At 38.4% G+C, this 18,046-nt stretch overlaps 1 protein-coding gene and 1 long non-coding RNA gene across 5 annotated transcripts in view; one reads left to right on the top strand and one right to left on the bottom strand.

Moving 5' to 3' along the window:
- Positions 1 to 18,046, bottom strand: part of LOC133559232 (septin-9-like) — a 236,503-nt gene that overhangs the window by 151,500 nt on the left and 66,957 nt on the right. The window contains exon 1 of one of the 4 annotated variants that reach the window (XM_061910797.1): positions 10,699 to 10,857. The exons of the other annotated variants lie outside the window; for them this stretch is intronic. Within the exon in view, the coding sequence (XP_061766781.1) occupies positions 10,699 to 10,753 (55 nt within the window). The 5' untranslated portion in view covers positions 10,754 to 10,857. Of the gene's footprint in view, positions 1 to 10,698; positions 10,858 to 18,046 lie in introns of those variants that run through there. 4 annotated transcript variants of the gene reach the window in all.
- On the top strand, positions 1,281 to 10,856 carry LOC133559265 (uncharacterized). The gene is made up of 3 exons (XR_009808129.1): positions 1,281 to 1,332; positions 1,545 to 1,585; positions 10,676 to 10,856. It is a non-coding gene; the product is annotated as an uncharacterized LOC133559265 (long non-coding RNA).

Raw genomic sequence — 18,046 nt, forward strand, 5'->3', positions numbered from 1 at the left:
ATGTCAGCAGACTAAATTAGGAGCCTTTGTTTGCTTATTTACTAATAAGGACAAGTTGTCTTGTATGTTCACTATTTTATTAAAGGACAAAGCTGCAATAAGAAACATATGTGTAACCTCCCCGAAGATTTTTTGTTAAAATAAAGTCAATAATGCAATTTTTTGTGGCTCCATTTATTTAGAAAAGGATCGAAAAGTACCGAAAATGATCATAATAATTTTGGCACCCGTACCAAAATATTGGTATCGGTACAAAACTAGAGTGTATATGTCGGAAAACCGGAAATGACACAATGCATTCTCGCATACTCTACGTCAGTAGCCAAAAGAGGAGCTTTACGCTAGTTTTGAAATGGCTTATTTATATGCCAAGAAATATACGATTATATTATGTAATATGGATTTTGGGCCACGTCCCCCATCCCTAGACAAACAGCAGTGTAACAACAACAACATAGCTCAGTGGTTCTCAAATGGGGGTACTCGTACCCCTGGGGGTACTTGAAGGTATGCCAAGGGGTACGTGAGATTTTTTTAAATATTCTAAAAATAACAACAATTCAAAAATCATTTAAACATATATTTATTGAATAACACTTTAACAAAATATGAATGTAAGTTCATAAACTGTGAAAAGAAATGCAACAATGCAATATTCAGTGTTGACAGCTAGATTTTTTGTGGACATTTTTCATAAATAGTGATGTTAAAGATTTATTTTTTTGTGACGAAGTGATTAGAATTAAGTTCATAAATCCAGATGGATCTCTATTAAAATCCCCAAAGAGGGCACTTTAAGTTGATGATTACTTCTATGTGTAAAAATCTTTATTTATAATTGAAACACTTGTTTATTTTTCAGTTTTTAGTTATTTTGATGTCTTTTTTTTTTCAAATAGTTCAAGAAAGACCACTACAAATGAACAATATTTTGCACTCTTATACAATTTAATACATCAGAAACTGATGACATAGTGCTGTATTTTACTTCTTTATCTTTTTTTTTCAACCAAAAATTATTTGCGCTGATTAGGGGGTTCTTGAATTTAAAAAATGATCACAGGGGGTACATCACTAAAAAAGTTTAAGAACCACTGACATAGCTGACTGGACAGAGGCAGTAGTTTGGACTCAACTAATCAAAACCGTTTGGTTTTTCCCAGATTTGTAAAAAACAAATGCTTAAAATAAGTTGTTTGCAGCTCTCAAATAGTTTTGTTGTTGCGCATAGCAGATAAATGGTCACAATAACACACTCCCATTGATAAAGACAGCGATGGCTCCGAAGCAGCTGGAGGAAGCCAGCAGGACCGGAGAAGGAAAAGGAAAAAGGTAGGAGAGGAAGAAAGAATAACAATGACAAAAGGAAGCCATGTCACACTGTTCCAACAAACACAAGAGGGACATATCGCGATTGTTAGTACACATCTTCCGTAAAAGTTTATTTTTAACTTCTATGTCGTCTCTTTGATTGCAAGTTACTGGATGACTCTTAGTTTTACTTAGTCATGCTATGTAACTTGTTGCTTTCTTTCCCCTTACAGAATAAAAGAAGTGGACTTAGTCACCGGAACATTCACCGTGGGTGTGTGAACTCCTTCCCCTTTAGAAGCCTGGTCTTCTCGTTCTTGGTCATTAGGAGTCAAACGTGACCATATTGGGTCACGCTGTAAACTGTCCCTGTGCTAATGGTAGTCATTTGTCAAAGGTAAGGTGGCCACACCCTAAAGCACTACATGTGCGCAGGCTCGCACTGTTGTGACATGTAAGTAGCCTTGTGTGGGGCAAAGGGTGCTGTTGTAACCTGACTCAAAGTAGAAATGCTGTGACACAAACATACCACCTCACAAAATGACAAGTTAAGATTGGACTTTTCCCCCCAAATGTAGTATTACCTTTCAAATAAACAACTTAAAATAAAGTTAAATTGAAACGTTTGGCTATGGAGTGAAACAGCAAACTAAATTTAAAGTGGAACATTATCACAATTTCAGAAGGGTTAAACCAATAAAAATCAGTTCCCAGTGACCCATTTTTTTTTTCGAAGTTTTTTTCAAAATTTTACCCTTCACGCAATATCCCGAAAAACTGCTTAAAAGTGCCTGATTTTCACCATCGCTATATCCAACCGTCCATTTTCCTGTGACGTCAAACAAACAAGGCGGATGGAACAGAAAGATATAGCTACATTAGCTTGGATTCAGACTCGGATTTCAGCGGCTTAAGCGATTCAAGAGATTACGCATGTACTGTATTGAATCGGATGGTTGAAGTGTGGAGGCAGATAGCGAAAACAAAATTTAATAAGAAACTGAAGCTATTGAGCCATATCGCGACAGACAAAGGCAACGACGATGAATTCGGTGATCACCTTCTAACCAACGATTGCATCTTTTGACCACTGGCGCAACTTGAATCCGTCGATTGGTATGTGTTTGTTTGGCATTAAATGTGGGTGGAGGCAAAGGCTGGATGCAAATATAGCTACAAATGAGGCATAATGATGCAATATGTACATACAGCTAGCCTAAATAGCATGTTAGCATTGACTAGCTTGCAGTCATGCCGTGACCAAATATGTCACGGCATGACTGCCGTGACATAAGTCAATAACATCAACAAAACTCACTTTTGTGATTTTGTTGACTTTATTGTTGGAAATGCATCTGCTTTGAGTGTCGCAGGATATCCACACATCTCTGTCGTAGCATCGCTATCAGCGGTAGCAATGCTACGACAGAACAGAACAAACGAGGGACTTTCGCATCTTTTGACAACTGGTGCAACTTGAATCTGTAAATTGGTATGTGTTTGTTTGGCATTAAATGTGGTTGGAGGGAAAGGATGGATGCAAATATAGCTACAAATGAGGCATAATGATGCAATATGTACATACAGCTAGCCTAAATAGCATGTTAGCATCGATTAGCATGCCGTGACCATTGATATGTCTGATTAGCACACTCCACGTAAGTCAACTTGAATCCGTCCCTGTTCGTGTTGTTACACCCTCCGACAACACACCGACGAGGCATAATGTCTCCAAGGTACGGAAAACAGTCGAAAAAACAGAAAATAACAGAGCTGATTTGACTTGGTGTGTGTAATGTGTTGGAGAAAATGGCGGATTGCTTCATGTTGTGACGTCACGGGTGAAAGGTCATTGCTCCGACAGCGAACAATTGAAAGGCGTTTAAATCGCCAAATTCACCATTTTAGAGTTCGGAAATCGGTTAAAAAAACATATGGTCTTTTTTCTGCACAATCAAGGTATATATTGACGCTTACATAGGTCTGGTGATAATGTTCCCCTTTAAGGGTTGTATAACCAGCATACTGAGCAGTGAAGTGAAGTGAATTATATTTATATAGCGCTTTTCTCTAGTGACTCAAAGCGCTTTTACATAGTTAAACCGAAATATCTAAGTTACAATTAAACCAGTGTGGGTGGCACTGGGAGCAGGTGGGCAAAGTGTCTTGCCCAAGGACACAACGGCAGAGACTAGGATGGCGGAAGTGGGGATCGAACCTGGAACCCCCGAGTTGCTGGCACGGCCACTCTACCAACCGAGCTGTACCGCCCAAACACTACAGCAAAAGTTGACAAGTTAAGATTTGACTTTTTCCCTCCAAATGCCTATTAGAAAATACTTAAACAGAAATAAAACTGTTCACCAACGTAATGTAACACCAAATCAAGGTAATTAATCAAGATAAAGTGCTGTATAACGAGCATACAGAGCAAAGGCTAGCAAAAAATGTTTTATTTATCTATTAAATCAACATAAAAAAAACACAAGATACACTTTCAATTAGTTCATCAACCAAAAAAAACTCCCTCCCCATTCACACTCATCCACACCCACTCACACAAATGAGGTTGTTTCTTTCTGCTACCAATATTCTGGTTCCCACAACATAGACAACACAATCTGCAAGGGACACAGTCCCTGAAGCACACATGATTGTGTGTGCCGCTGGCATACTTGCCAACCCTCCCGGATTTTCCGGCAGAGTCCCGAAATTCAGAGCCTCTCCCGAAAACCTCCCAGGACAAATTTTCTCCCGAAAATCTCCCGAAATTCAGGCAGAGCTGGAGGCCACGCCCCCTACAGCTCTGCCTGAATTTCGGAATGCGGACCTGAGTGAGGAAAGTCTGTTTTCACGTCCGCTTTCCCACAATATAAACAACGTGTCTGCCCAATGACGTTATAACTGTAGAATGATCGAGGGCGAGTTCTTGGTTTCTTATGTGGGTTTATTGTTAGGCAGTTTCATTAATGTCCTCCCAGCGCGGTAACCACACACAACAACATCAGTCAATGTTGTGACACTCTTAAACAGGACAATACTGCCATCTACTGTACATGCATATGGTTAGAAAAATTGTGACAGAGAATAGAACAAAGATGGACAACTCAACCCTTAACTCAACAATGAGTAGATGAGTGTTATATGTGTGTATATGTGTAAATAAATGAACACTGAAATTCAAGAAAAAAAAAAAAAAAAAATATATATATATATATATATATATATATATATATATATATATATATATATATATATATACATATAGATATAAAATATTTGACTGGGTGAATTGTGGCTGTAAATGTACTCCTCCCTTCTTAACCACGCCCCCAACCACGCCCCCGACCACACACCCCACCCCCCACCTCCCAAAATCGGAGGTCTCAAGGTTGGCAAGTATGGTCCACTAACATTTTCATGAATTACTATTTTTTATTGTTTTTATATTGTTTTACTTTCTTTTTTATCCATGAAAATGTTTTTTTTTTATTTATTTGTCTTACTTTGTAATTTAAATTTGATTTGTTTAAAGAGTTTTTAAAACCAGGTCCAGTCCAGATAAATGTCTAAGTCCGGCTCAGCAACACACAGCTTCATCCATGTACACTGAAAAATTAGGGAACACAACAGATTGCATATAATTTATAAACAAAACTACATTTTCAAAATTAGAATCTATGTACAGTCCAGATTGTGTCCAGGTCGGACTGAGTAACACACACCTGCAATTTTGTACACTAAAAATAGGGAACACAACAACAGATAGCATATGTGTTGTTGTTGTTACATATCTATAAACATAATTATATTTTCAAAATAAGCCTTTGAGGACTTCCCATCTTTTTTTTGTGTTTTTTGGCATCATTATCGTTTTCAACCATATACCTTTCTAAAGTAAAAAAAAAAACTGAATACATGTTTTAAAGAAAGTAATACTAAGTCGCTAGCTACATTTGGATGTGTAAACTCAATTAACATCAGGCATTTATTTAAAGGGAACTATAAGAAAATTCATTTGGTTAAACAAATCCAGTTACGTTAAATTCTTTACAAATTATTATTGTGCTATGGCAAAATAAAAATAGAATTAGAAATATCCAATTCCAGGATACCAGCAATTTTTAATCCGAACTTTGCATACGGATTTAAAAACAAACTAAACTGTGGTAATATCAGCGAGGCTATGCCATGGCACAATATGCTAAATTTCAAATGACTTTGGTTCAATATGGACTGTGAAGGCAAACTTTTCCCAAACATTTTGTTAAAATTCCAAACTATACATCTTTTTAGAAGTTCAACTTTAAAGGTTACACTGTAATAACCACACAAAGATGTCTGTTTAGTTCAGAAAACAGATACCTATTAGAAAAAGCTTTGCTATGGCATACAGTAAGACGGCAATTCATACAGCTCCACTCGTCGCGGTTTACCTGACACTTGAAATGTGACGAATTTGGGGCGTGCACTATCCACTTCAGCCGCCAGATGGCAGTATAATGATAAATATCTTGAAATGTGTTTTTTTTTTTTGGGCAATTCCAATTTTGGCCACAGCGTCGGTTGCTATGTAGAGTGGCGCTTTTCATCATTTTCAGTAGACTGCATTGCAAAAGGATTGTCCACCCACAACGCTTTCTCTCATGTGAGATCCACCTAGGAACGAGACCATATGAATCCCTTCACTACCGTACGTAATTCCATACCAAAGAAAATTGTTAGCAAAATACGCTAATGCTAAATGTTTTTTAATTCAGTGGAAGGCTCAGACTCCCTAAATGCAACACGGAACGACACAGGAGGTCCTTCATACCGACAGCCATCAGACTGTATAATGCATATGTTCCTTGACTGCACTTAAATGTAGAATATATGTAGAATATATTAATACTTTTCATATATTATATATATATGTTATATATTATTTATTGTTATTATTGTCTATTGTGAGCGAACTGTGGTGCTGAATTTCCACCAGGGATCAATAAAGTACTTTCTATTCTGGACCGCAGGAAGAATAGTCTCCACTGCGGTGTAGACTAATGGGGATCCTTAATAAACTAATAAACTAATATTCTATTCTATTTATAGTTGTGTTAGGCGACTGAACATTTTAGGGTTATTTGATTCTTACTCAAATGAAGCTAAAAATAGATTGACATCTCAATCATGATTTATATTCGTTACTGTTCTGAATTGATCGGTAAATTTTCAAAAATTGTTTTTTAAAGACGTTTTCTCGGCCATCTCTGCACTGTGCATATACATCAATCGTCAGTAGCCAAAGGAGGAGCTTTTGTATCTTGTAAATTGTTATGAAAAGTTGATATTATAATGTATTTACCAAATAATATACTGCGAGAATCTGTTTAAAACAGGGATTGCGTTGAATCGAGAATTGGTTCTTCGTCACCCCAAGAATCAGAATCTATATGAATCGTGAGTTGTTGTAAGATTCATAAACCTCCAAAAACGGAGCACATTAAAACTAAGAAATTTGGACTTACGCCATCATTTAATAAGTTATAGAATTATTTACAATAAATATATCATAGTTTCGTAAAGGAGTGTGGTGTAATTGTTTGGACTGCAAACCAGTGTCCTCTGTTTTTGGACAATTTGTTTTTGTCAGATGTATACATTTTAAAGAAAACAACCCTATTGTGCAAAAACCAAATGTCCACTGCAAAGGAGGTTGGCATCCAGGAGGTTCTAGTACACAGCAGGGGCGTCACTAGACCTAATACTGTACTGGGGCACACCTGGGGCACAAATAATTCATGTGAGCGTGCAAAGCGCGCAAGCAAAAACATTTTTAGCACTTATTTATCATAAAATATACATAAATAGTGCTTTAAACTATGAAATCATATCAGATTATGTTGTATGGATCTTTGATTAACCACCTGAAATTAACTAATTTATTTGACCTACTTGAGGACTTTTTTACTCCAGACTTCTAAACTGCTACTGGTAAAAGCAAAAAGGAAGATCAATGAATCTTTTTGAAATATATATTCAGTAATCATCTGCAAATTTAACATCTAGAAAAGTAAAACAAAAAATAAAACACCCCTACATCTCTGGGTTCTTTTATATTATTTAATTTCTATTTATGTCAATGTGGCTAATCCTATTTCAGATACACAAAACTATAAAATATACACAAAACAATAAAGCCACAGTAGTAGAATAAATGAACAACTGTTGTGTGTCTGTTCAGGGAATCATTTTCTGAGAAGTAAACTGTAACGTGTCCTTTTCATTTTTGCAAAGTGGTCAATCACTCTGGACAGACATGGAAATATTACAGTAACTGTTATACAGTTGACCAGTGGTTCCCAACTGCTGGGTCGCGACATGAAAGTGGATTGTGTGTCATTTTCAGTGAGTCGCAGTCAGATGTGTGCATGAAAAAAAAAAAGTTTAGGGAGAAAAAAACCAAATTGTGGCAACAAAACCAGATTATTTTAGCCTTTTTTCTAGTGACTATTAGTGAGTATTTTAGCAAAAGGCAAACCGACTAACAAGTTGGAGGAGGACTCAGGACAGACATGGAAATATATTTAAAAAGAATCTAAATGGGGCAACAAAACCCGATATTGTCAGCCATCTTTTTGAAAACAAATACAGAAATGTTACTATTTTTTCTGGAAATAAAACCAGATGCTTTAGCTAAAGCCATTTTTCTGGTGACAAAACAAGATTATTTTAGTCAAAGTCACACCGATTAACAAGACAAGTCTGCTGTGCTATTTTTCTGTGAAATAAACTTGAATGATTTAAAAATTTGGCTCACGACTTGATGAAATGGAAAAAAAAATTTCTTCCTGAAGATAAACCATTTGAGAAGCACTCAACTCACACATGCTTACTCGAAATCATCATTGATGCAGAACCAGCAGACAATAACCAACATTATGTTTCATGTTCATTGGAAATTCCCCCAACAGCTCGTACAGCAAATGAATATGTTTGTCTTGATACAAGGAATAATGTTAGCTAACTTAGCATCAACTTAAGACAATGATGTTGCCTAGCTAGCCAGGACTTCACTTACATCTCACATTCCTCGCTTCTTCTCTGCTGCAGGCGAATAACTTTCTTAAATCCATCTAGGAGTTACAGTTTGAGTCAAATCAAAATCAAAATATTGTAATTAACAAATTGTTGTTGGCTAACGTCACCTACCTCACGCAGTGATTCGAATCCCCCCCCCCTCTCTCCCTCTCTCTCTCAACCGAAGTCTCGATAGACACGTGAATAAATTACCATATTAAGTAGCCATGTGCTCACTGTTTCGTGGAGTGAATACAGTAGCAATCAATTACCATACTAAGTAGTATGTGCGCTGTTGTTTATGTTATGTAGACTTAAAACTCTGAAGCGTTTTTTTTTATTGGTGAAATTTTTACTGGGGCACTGCAGATCAACAGTGGGGCACGTGCCCCAGTGAAATATGTCTGGCGACGCCCCTGGTACACAGGTGTTATACTAAAGGCCCGGGGACCAGATCTGGCCTGGCATGCCATGTTATATGGATCGCGAAAGCCTGAAAATATAATGCGTCAAAATGCATTAATATTGACGGAAAAAAATGCATGTACTGCATGCAATTGTATTTATTTTAAAATTCAGCTGAGATAGGCGCCAGCGCCCCCCGCGACCCCGAAAGGGAATAAGCGGTAGAAAATGGATGGATGGATAGTATCCAATAATCCGACAAATATATCATCACACATTCCAAACAGCTTTATCTAAATAAAAATATACTTCAATCTCTGCTTGACTTATGATTTCAAAGCAAGTTATCCATCCAATTGTTTGCTTTAAAAACAACAACTATAAATTTTACAGTTGGCAGCTCGCTGGCCCATTTTTTAAATTTTTAATTTTAAAACTGTGGTACCTGTTTTTCCATTTAGAGCGGGGGTCCCCAAACTTTTTGACTCTGGGGCCGCATCGGGTTAAAAACGTTTGGCTGGGGGCCGGTCTGTATACATACACACATACATACATATATATATATATATATATATATATATATATATATATATATATATATATGTATATATATGTAGGTGTGGAAAAAATCACAAGACTACTTCATCTCTACAGAACTGTTTCCCTCAATCATCTCGGACGGCGTGGCGCAGTGGAAGAGTGGCCGTGCGCAACCCGAGGGTCCCTGGTTCAAATCCCACCTAGTACCAACCTCGTCACGTCCGTTGTGTCCTGAGCAAGACACTTCACCCTTGCTCCTGATGGCTGCTGGTTGGCGCCTTGCATGGCAGCTCCCTCCATCAGTGTGTGAATGTGTGTGTGAATGGGTAAATGTGGAAGTAGTGTCAAAGCGCTTTGAGTACCTTGAAGGTAGAAAAGCGCTGTACAAGTACAACCCATTTATTTATTTATTTATCTCCTGATGATTGAGGGAACCCCTCATGAAACAGATCTGTAGAGATGAAGTAGTCTTGTGATTTTTTTCCCACACCTACATATGTATATATATATATATATATATATATATATATATATATACATATATATATATATATATATGTATATATATATATATATATATATATATATATATATTCCGAGCGGAATGAGGTTACGTTATTGATTGGAAAATGCATTTTTAGACAACATGATTTGCCTGAGTGGCGAGGAGACACTGAGGGTAACAAGCAGTAGAAAACGGATTAAAAAAGATAGATTTAAAAAATAAATAAATAAATAAATAAAAGTATGTATATATTTTTTTTTAAATGAAGAAAAAAAATAATAAAAAAATAAATATATATATATATTTTTTTAAATATATTTTATTATTATTTTTTATTTTATTTTTTTAAAGAATTTTTTTACTTGGTACATCTGGCAGGCCGGATTTTGGACGCTGGTGGGCTGGATCTGGCCCGCGGGCGTTAGTTTGGGGACCCCTGATTTACAGTAATATGCTGTACAAAAAGTTACAAATTTCACAGTCAAATTTTGGCGACTAGACTGCCAGCTTTTGCTTTTAATTAAAAAGATTATTTGACTGTGTTTGTAAAAAATATAATATTCAAATGCAAATGCTACTTTGTAATATAATTAGGAAATTCTATATATAAACATTCTGACGGCGACCTTAACTGCAATGTAGCCCTCAATTAAAATGAGTTTGACACCCCTGTTCTTGTATTATGACAGCTAAAGGTTTTCAGGTATTGCAGTTTTGGGTTTATTGCTGCCATTGATGGTGTATGACAATGTTAATGTACATATCTTACACACACACACACACACACGTCAAAAGACTGCATCAAATTACTGTGTATAACTACACATTACAGTCACTTATGCACGTTTCCAGGAAAGAAAGACAACAACACCGACCTTCAAAATCAGAAATAATTCCCTCCAAGTGTGGATTAACTCCAGAATCCGACATCTTTCTCCGGCTGGTTGGATCTCCAAACTGAAGAAGTGTACCAAGCTCAGCAAGATCTTTAACCTTCTGTGGACCAGCCACAAAGTTGTGTATAAAATGAAGTTCAGGGAATGAACCAGCATGCCTCCTCCTCCCTTCTTCACCCCTCCCTGTGGCAAAAGATACACTCCCCCTACTCCCTTCATGTCCTGTGTGTGTGTGTGTGTGTGTGTGTGTGTGTGTGTGTGTGTGTGTGTGTGTGTGTGTGTGTGTGTGTGTGTGTGTTCCCCTGCCCCCCACACACACTCCAGCATGCACACGCAAGTCATTCCTCCAGACCCCTTGCAAAGGTTAGATTTCTGACCGTCAGCGTGAACTACATGGTCACTGAAACAAAGAGCTTCTGTCTTTAAAGCACGGTCGTCTGCATCGCAACTTCACTTTTGGCCAAGCGGCCTCTACAAGCCGGGCATGTTCATTAAAAGTGCGGTCACCTCAGTGGTCTCTCTGACACGAAAACCTGGGAGACTTCCTGGTGAAAGTTGACATTAGGAAACCAGGATGGCGCCTCTGGGCAACCAGTGAGATTTCAGCACTAACCAACTCTCTGGAGTGGAGTATACCGTTGTGTTAATAGGTCATTTAGGGCAGCGTTTTCCTAATCATAAGATGAAGGAAAAAAAATATTTTTAGTTTGAATATATTTTCTGTAGGAGGACAAACATGACACAAACCTTCCAAATTATTAGAAATCCCACTGTTTGTACAAACCCTGTTTCCATATGAGTTTGGAAATTGTGTTGGATGTAAATATGAACGGAATACAATGATTTGCAAATCATTTTCAACCCATATTCAGTTGAATATGCTACAGAGACAACATATTTGATGTTCAAACTGATAAACTTTTTTTTTTAGCAAATAATCCATCCATCCATCCATCCATCCATCCATCCATCCATTTTCTACCGCTTATTCCCTTTCGGGGTCGCGGGGGGCGCTGGCGCCTATCTCAGCTACAATCGGGCGGAAGGCAGGGTACACCCTGGACAAGTCGCCACCTCATCGCAGGGCCAACACAGATAGACAGACAATATTCACACTCACATTCACACACTAGGGCCAATTTAGTGTTGCCAATTAACCTCTCCCCAGGTGCATGTCTTTGGAAGTGGGAGGAAGCCGGAGTACCCGGAGGGAACCCACGCATTCACGGGGAGAACATGCAAACTCCACACAGAAAGATCCCGAGCCTGGATTTGAACCCAGGACTGCAGGAACTTCGTATTGTGAGGCAGACGCACTAACCCCTCTTCCACCGTGAAGCCCTTGCAAATAATCATTAACTTTAAAATTAGATGCCAGCAACACTTAACAAAGAAGTTGAGAAAGGTGGCAATAAGAACTGATAAAATTGAGGAATGCTCATCAAACACTTATGTGGAACATCCCACAGGTGTGCAAGCTAATTGGGAACAAGTGGGTGCCATGATTGGGTATAAAAACAGCTTCCCAAAAAATGCTCAGTCTTTCACAAGAAAGGATGGGGCGAGGTACACCCCTTTGTCCACAACTGCGTGAGCAAATAGTCAAACAGTTTAAGAACAACATTTCTCAAAGTGCAATTGCAAGAAATTTAGGGATTTCAACATCTACGGTCCATAATCTGGAGAAATCACTCCACGTAAGCGGCATGGCCGGAAACCAACATTGAATGACCGTGACCTTCGATCCCTCAGACGGTACTGTATCAAAAACCGACATCAATCTCTAAAGGATATCACCTCATGGGCTCAGGAACACTTCAAAAAACCACTGTCACTAAATAGAGTTTGTCGCTACATCTGTAAGTGCAAGTTAAAGCTCTATTATGCAAAGCAAAAGCCATTTATCAACAACATCCAGAAACGCCGCCAGCTTCTCTGGGCCCCGAGATCATCTAAGATGGACTGATGTAAAGTGGAAAAGTGCTATGTGGTCTGATTAGTCCACATTTCAAATTGTTCTTGGAAATATTCGACATCGTGTCATCCGGACCAAAGGGGAAGCGAACCATCCAGACTGTTATCAACGCAAAGTTCAAAAGCCAGCATCTGTGATGGTATGGTGGTGCATTAGTGCCCAAGGCATGGGTAACTTACACATCTGTGAAGGCACCATTAATGCTGAAAGGTACATACAGGTTTTGGAACAACATATGCTGCCATCTAAGCGCCGTCTTTTTCATGGACGCCCCTGCTTATTTCAGCAAGACCATGCCAAGCCACATTCAGCACGTGTTACAACAGCGTAGCTTTGTAAAAAAGAGTGCGGGTACTTTCGTGGAAAACCTGCAGTCCAGTCCCGTGTCCCATCGAAAATGTGTGGCGCATTATGAAGCGTAAAATACGACAGCGGAGACCCCGCACTGTTGAACAACAGAAGCTCTACATAAAACAACAATGGGAAAGTTAAAAAGGTATGTAAGGCTATGCAAAACGAAAGTACAACTGATTTGGCTACAAAGTAAACAGAAACAGAATGATGGACAACAGCAAAAACTTACGGCGTCCACAAAGTACATCCGTACATGACATAACAATCAACAATGTCCACACAAAGAAGAATAGCAACAACGTAAATAGGCTTGCTTGCTAACACAAATAGCACTCAAAGGAAGACATGAAACTGCTACAAGAAAAGACCAACAAAACAGGAAGGGCCACCAAAATAACAGCGCAAGACAAGAACTAAAGCACTAAAGCACTACACAACAAAACTCAGAATAAGGCACAACGACCTGGTGCAGTTTCATTTTTTAACATTTTCTGCGGGTGGTGTGCCTCCGTATTTTTTCAGAAAAAAATGTGTCTTGCCCCAATAGAGGTTGAAAAACACTGTGTTAAGCGATCCGAACAAAACATCGAAGCATTTTAGCTTAGATAGCCCTGAGAAAAAGGGAAATCATTCTAATATTTGCAGACAAGCGTTTTATGTGCGTTTTTCTTCCCCAAAAAACTTTTACTCTGAGACAGTTTATCACAGTTCCTCAAATTCTTCTGTCAATAAATAGCCCAAAACAAACAGGTTTGTTCGGTTTAAAGTTTAAAGTACTGTACTTCTACGTAGGGCTGTGCAGATACAACTTTTTCACTTCCGATACCATACCGACATTGTAGCCTTGAATATTGGCCAATATCGATATTGATCCCTTATAATATCAGCACAAATCATTCATACTTTTATTATTTTGTAGTGCGGAATGTTAGAAAAGGTTTATTCAATTAAAAAAATACTCAGAACAATGGTCGGTATGAAAACACTAACTTTATGACGGATTCATGCTTTTGAAATGGTGTGTTCATTTGTGTTGTGGTGACACCAAGTGGTCACAACAATTTATTAAATTAAGATCATGACGCAGTAAGTTGAACGATGCGGACACGTTTGTTGCTGGATACTTCGTAATACACTTCAGCCTTGGATACTTTGTAATATGCAACTATCATCATTTGACACTTGTTTTTATTGACACGTGGCATTTTAAACTGGAATAGTTATCAATTAGAGGCCTACTGAAGCCCACTACTACCGACCACACAGTCTGATAGCTTATATATCAATGATGAAATATTAACATTGCAACACATGCCAATACGGCCTTTTTAGTTTACTAAATTACAATTTTAAATTTCCCGCAGAGTTTCTTGTTGAAAACGTTGTGGTATAATGACGCGTGTTTGTGACATTATTGGTTGAGCGGACATTTTTAGCCCAGCACCACTTACGGCTAAAAGTCCTCTCTTTTCATTGCATAATTACACAGTAATTTGGACATCTGTGTTGCTGAATCTTTTGCAATTTGTTCAATTAATAATGGAGACTAAAACGAAGAATGCTGTTGGTGGAAAGCGGTGGATTGCAGCAACCGAAACACAGCCGGTGTTTCTTTGTTTGTTGTTAAGCTTTAGCGAACATGTTTCTCTACCACATGTCAACCAGCAAGTTTTTGGATGAGAAAATTTGTGGTATTAAGTCGGCTCTTAACGGATACTTGTGCGGAGTTAGCGTCCTCCTGCAGCAGCTGTCCTCTTGGCTCCTCCATTGGCTTCTCTCAGAGACACTGGCGGTCACCGCAGCCCTCCGACTTTCAGGTATGACTTTATAATCTCACTACAACACTATTAACACAATAAGCAGATAAGGGTTTTTCCAGGATTATCCTAGTAAATGTGTCTAATAACATCTGAATCGCTCCCACTGCAATCGCCTTTCTTTTTTTTTTTTCTAGTGCTTCACTCTAACTTTCCTCATCCATGAATATTTCATCCTCGCTCAAATCTAATGGGGGAATCGTCGCTTTCTCGGTCCGAATCGCTCTTGCTGCTAGTTTCTATGATTATAAACAATGTGAGGATGTGAGGAGCCCTACAACCCGTGACGTCACACGCACATCGTCTGCTACTTCCGGTACAGGCAAGGCTTTTTTATTAGCGACCAAAAGTTGCGAACTTTATCGTCGATGTTCTCTACTAAATCCTTTCAGCAAAAATATGGCAATATCACGAAATGATCAAGTATGACACATAGAATGGACCTGCTATCCCTGTTTAAATAAGAAAATCTCATTTCAGTAGGCCTTTATGGATGCTTATTGCAGAGCTCGATGTATTAGTTTCTAGTAGCCTTTTTGTAGGATTGCTTGTATTGAAGCCTTGGGATGAAAGCCGCTGTAATCCGATACTTGTTCTTTTGCTGCTATCAGACCGATATCAATATCAGATCAGGATACCCATAGTTTTAAGTCAAATAAATACAAAACGACAGTAGCAAACATACTGTACATATATACAAAAAGAAAGTGCACATACTAAACATAAACCACCACATTTTGCACAAGCATAGCACATAACTCTTAGTACCGAGGAGTGTCCTGGCTGGTCCATCAATATTACAGACCATTTAAGTAGGTGACTTATAGTTGCCTGAACATGTATAAAGATACTATTCTTCTTCTGACAAGCCAATGGACTATCGAGATGATTATGAAACTAGTACTTGAAGGTAAAGTTATTCCTTAGTGTTGCTTTAAGTGTTAAAATGTAATAATTGGTACTTCTACTACCTACTTCTAAGACACAGAGGACCATTTAATTTTGAGCACAATCCATTGAAGGACACTCGTTCAACTCGAATGATTCAAAATTCAACTATATTTTTTCCATGGAAAAAAATGGGAATCTTTTCCCATTTATGCAGCCATCAATAATTGTAGAGACAATGTTTTAAATGTTAAACACATCATGATTTGTTGACTACACACAAGTGTTGGCCTAATAAGAGAACATAAAAGTAAAGCAGGTCCCCAAACTCCTAAAGGAAATCAAGCCAAAGAGGTGCACTCCCAGAAAAAGATGTCTAATCACTATTGATTACATACAGACACGATCAAAAGTTTACATACACTTGTAAAGTACATAATGTCATGGCTGTCTTGTGTTTCCAATATTTCTACAACTCTTATTTTTTTGTGTGATAAAGTGATTGGAGCACTTACTTCTTGGTCACAAAAAACATTAATGAAGTTTGTTTCTTTTATGAATTTATTAGGGGTCTACTGAAAATGTGAGCAAATCTGCTGGGTCAAAAGTATACGTACAGCAATGTTAATATATAGTTTCATGTCCCTTGGCAAGTTTCACTGCAATAAGGCGCTTTTGGGAGCCATCCACAAACTTCTGGTTGAATTTTTGACCACTCCTCTTGACACAATTGGTGCAGTTCAGCTAAGTGTGTTGGTTTTCTGACATGAACTTGTTTCTTCGGCATTGTCCATAGTCAGGACTTTGGGAAGGCCATTCCAAAACTTTAATTTTAGCCTAATTTAACCATTCCGTTACCACTTTTGACATGTGTTTGGGGTCATTTTCCTGTTGGAACATCCAACTGCACCCAAGACCCAACCTCCGGGTTGATGAATTTAGGTTGTCCTGAAGGATTGGATGTAATCCTCCTTTTTCATTGTCCCATTTAAAGCACCAGTTCCATTGGCAGCAAAACAGGCCCAGAGCATAATACTACCACCACCATGCATGACGGTGGGGTTGGTGTTCCTGGGAATCAAGGCCTCAACTTTTCTCCTCCAAACATACTGCTGGGTATTATGGCCAAACAGCTCAATTTTTGTTTCATCTGACATGACATGGACAAAGATAATACCTTCTGGAGGAAAGTTCTGTGGTCAGATAAAACAACAACAAGAACCAAACTTCATGAATGTTTTTTGTGACCAACAAGTATGTGCTCCAATCACTCTATCACAAAAAAATAAGAGTTGTAGAAAGTATTGGAAACTGAAGACAACCATGACATTATGTTCTTTACAAGTGTATGTAAACTTTTGATTGCGACTGTATCACAATAGCGTTTCTATAACAAACAAGCAGTCGCAGCTGTGGCTTTAATAGGCTGCAAAGCCATTGGAGCAAAAAACAAATAAGACGTCGTTGTAGTGGACGCTAATAAGACGCCAAATGCACCTTTTAACACCTGACAGGTCAATGGCACCTCAGAAAAAACACAGAAACCTTGTGTGTTTATGGTGCAGTCGCTGGCGAGGTGTCTCTTGACGAGGAACAGAAAATGTCACGGGGTAAATAGCAGTATTCGAGATTTAACCACGGGAGAACATCTGTCCCTTCAAAAATCTTTATGTTTTGGTTTTTATTGGAGTATGCATAACATGCGCCATATATCTTGCAGCTGTGCGTGCACATTTATAGTTTGTGTGTTTTGGCATGCACCCTGCTTAACATACATGTGCACTGGGAGCTGAGTAGATAACACAGTTACATTGGTGCGTACTGCATGCAGCATATAAATACACACTGTACTTAGTTGCGACTGAGTGTGCAGCCCATCAGCACAACGCCGTCCAATCTGACTTGTGTTGTAAAAGCTGCACCACAAGGTTTTTTTAGCAGCAGTCAATTATAACAAAAACATACAGTGAGTGTGAAATGCACTCTTTTACAGCCAGTGTGTGTTTATGTAAACAGGAACACACACTGGCTGCAAGGCAATGCTGAGCGACAGAATGAGGAAAAGCTCCAAAACAACATGTGGGGAAGCGAGTGTGTGTGTGTGTGTGTGTGTGTGTGTGTGTGTGTGTGTGTGTGTGTGTGTGTGTGTGTGTGTGTGTGTGTGTGTGTGTGTGTGTGTGTGTCAAGTGAAAATGTGCATGTATACACACGTGCTTGGGAGTTGTGTTTGAGTGTCTGAAGGGTACATTTCGCCAAACCAAAACTACTTAGCATAGTGACACAAAGTTTGTCT

This window comes from Nerophis ophidion, linkage group LG01 (genome assembly GCF_033978795.1).
Source record: "Nerophis ophidion isolate RoL-2023_Sa linkage group LG01, RoL_Noph_v1.0, whole genome shotgun sequence".
In the NCBI taxonomy this organism is placed as follows: Eukaryota; Metazoa; Chordata; class Actinopteri; order Syngnathiformes; family Syngnathidae; genus Nerophis; species Nerophis ophidion.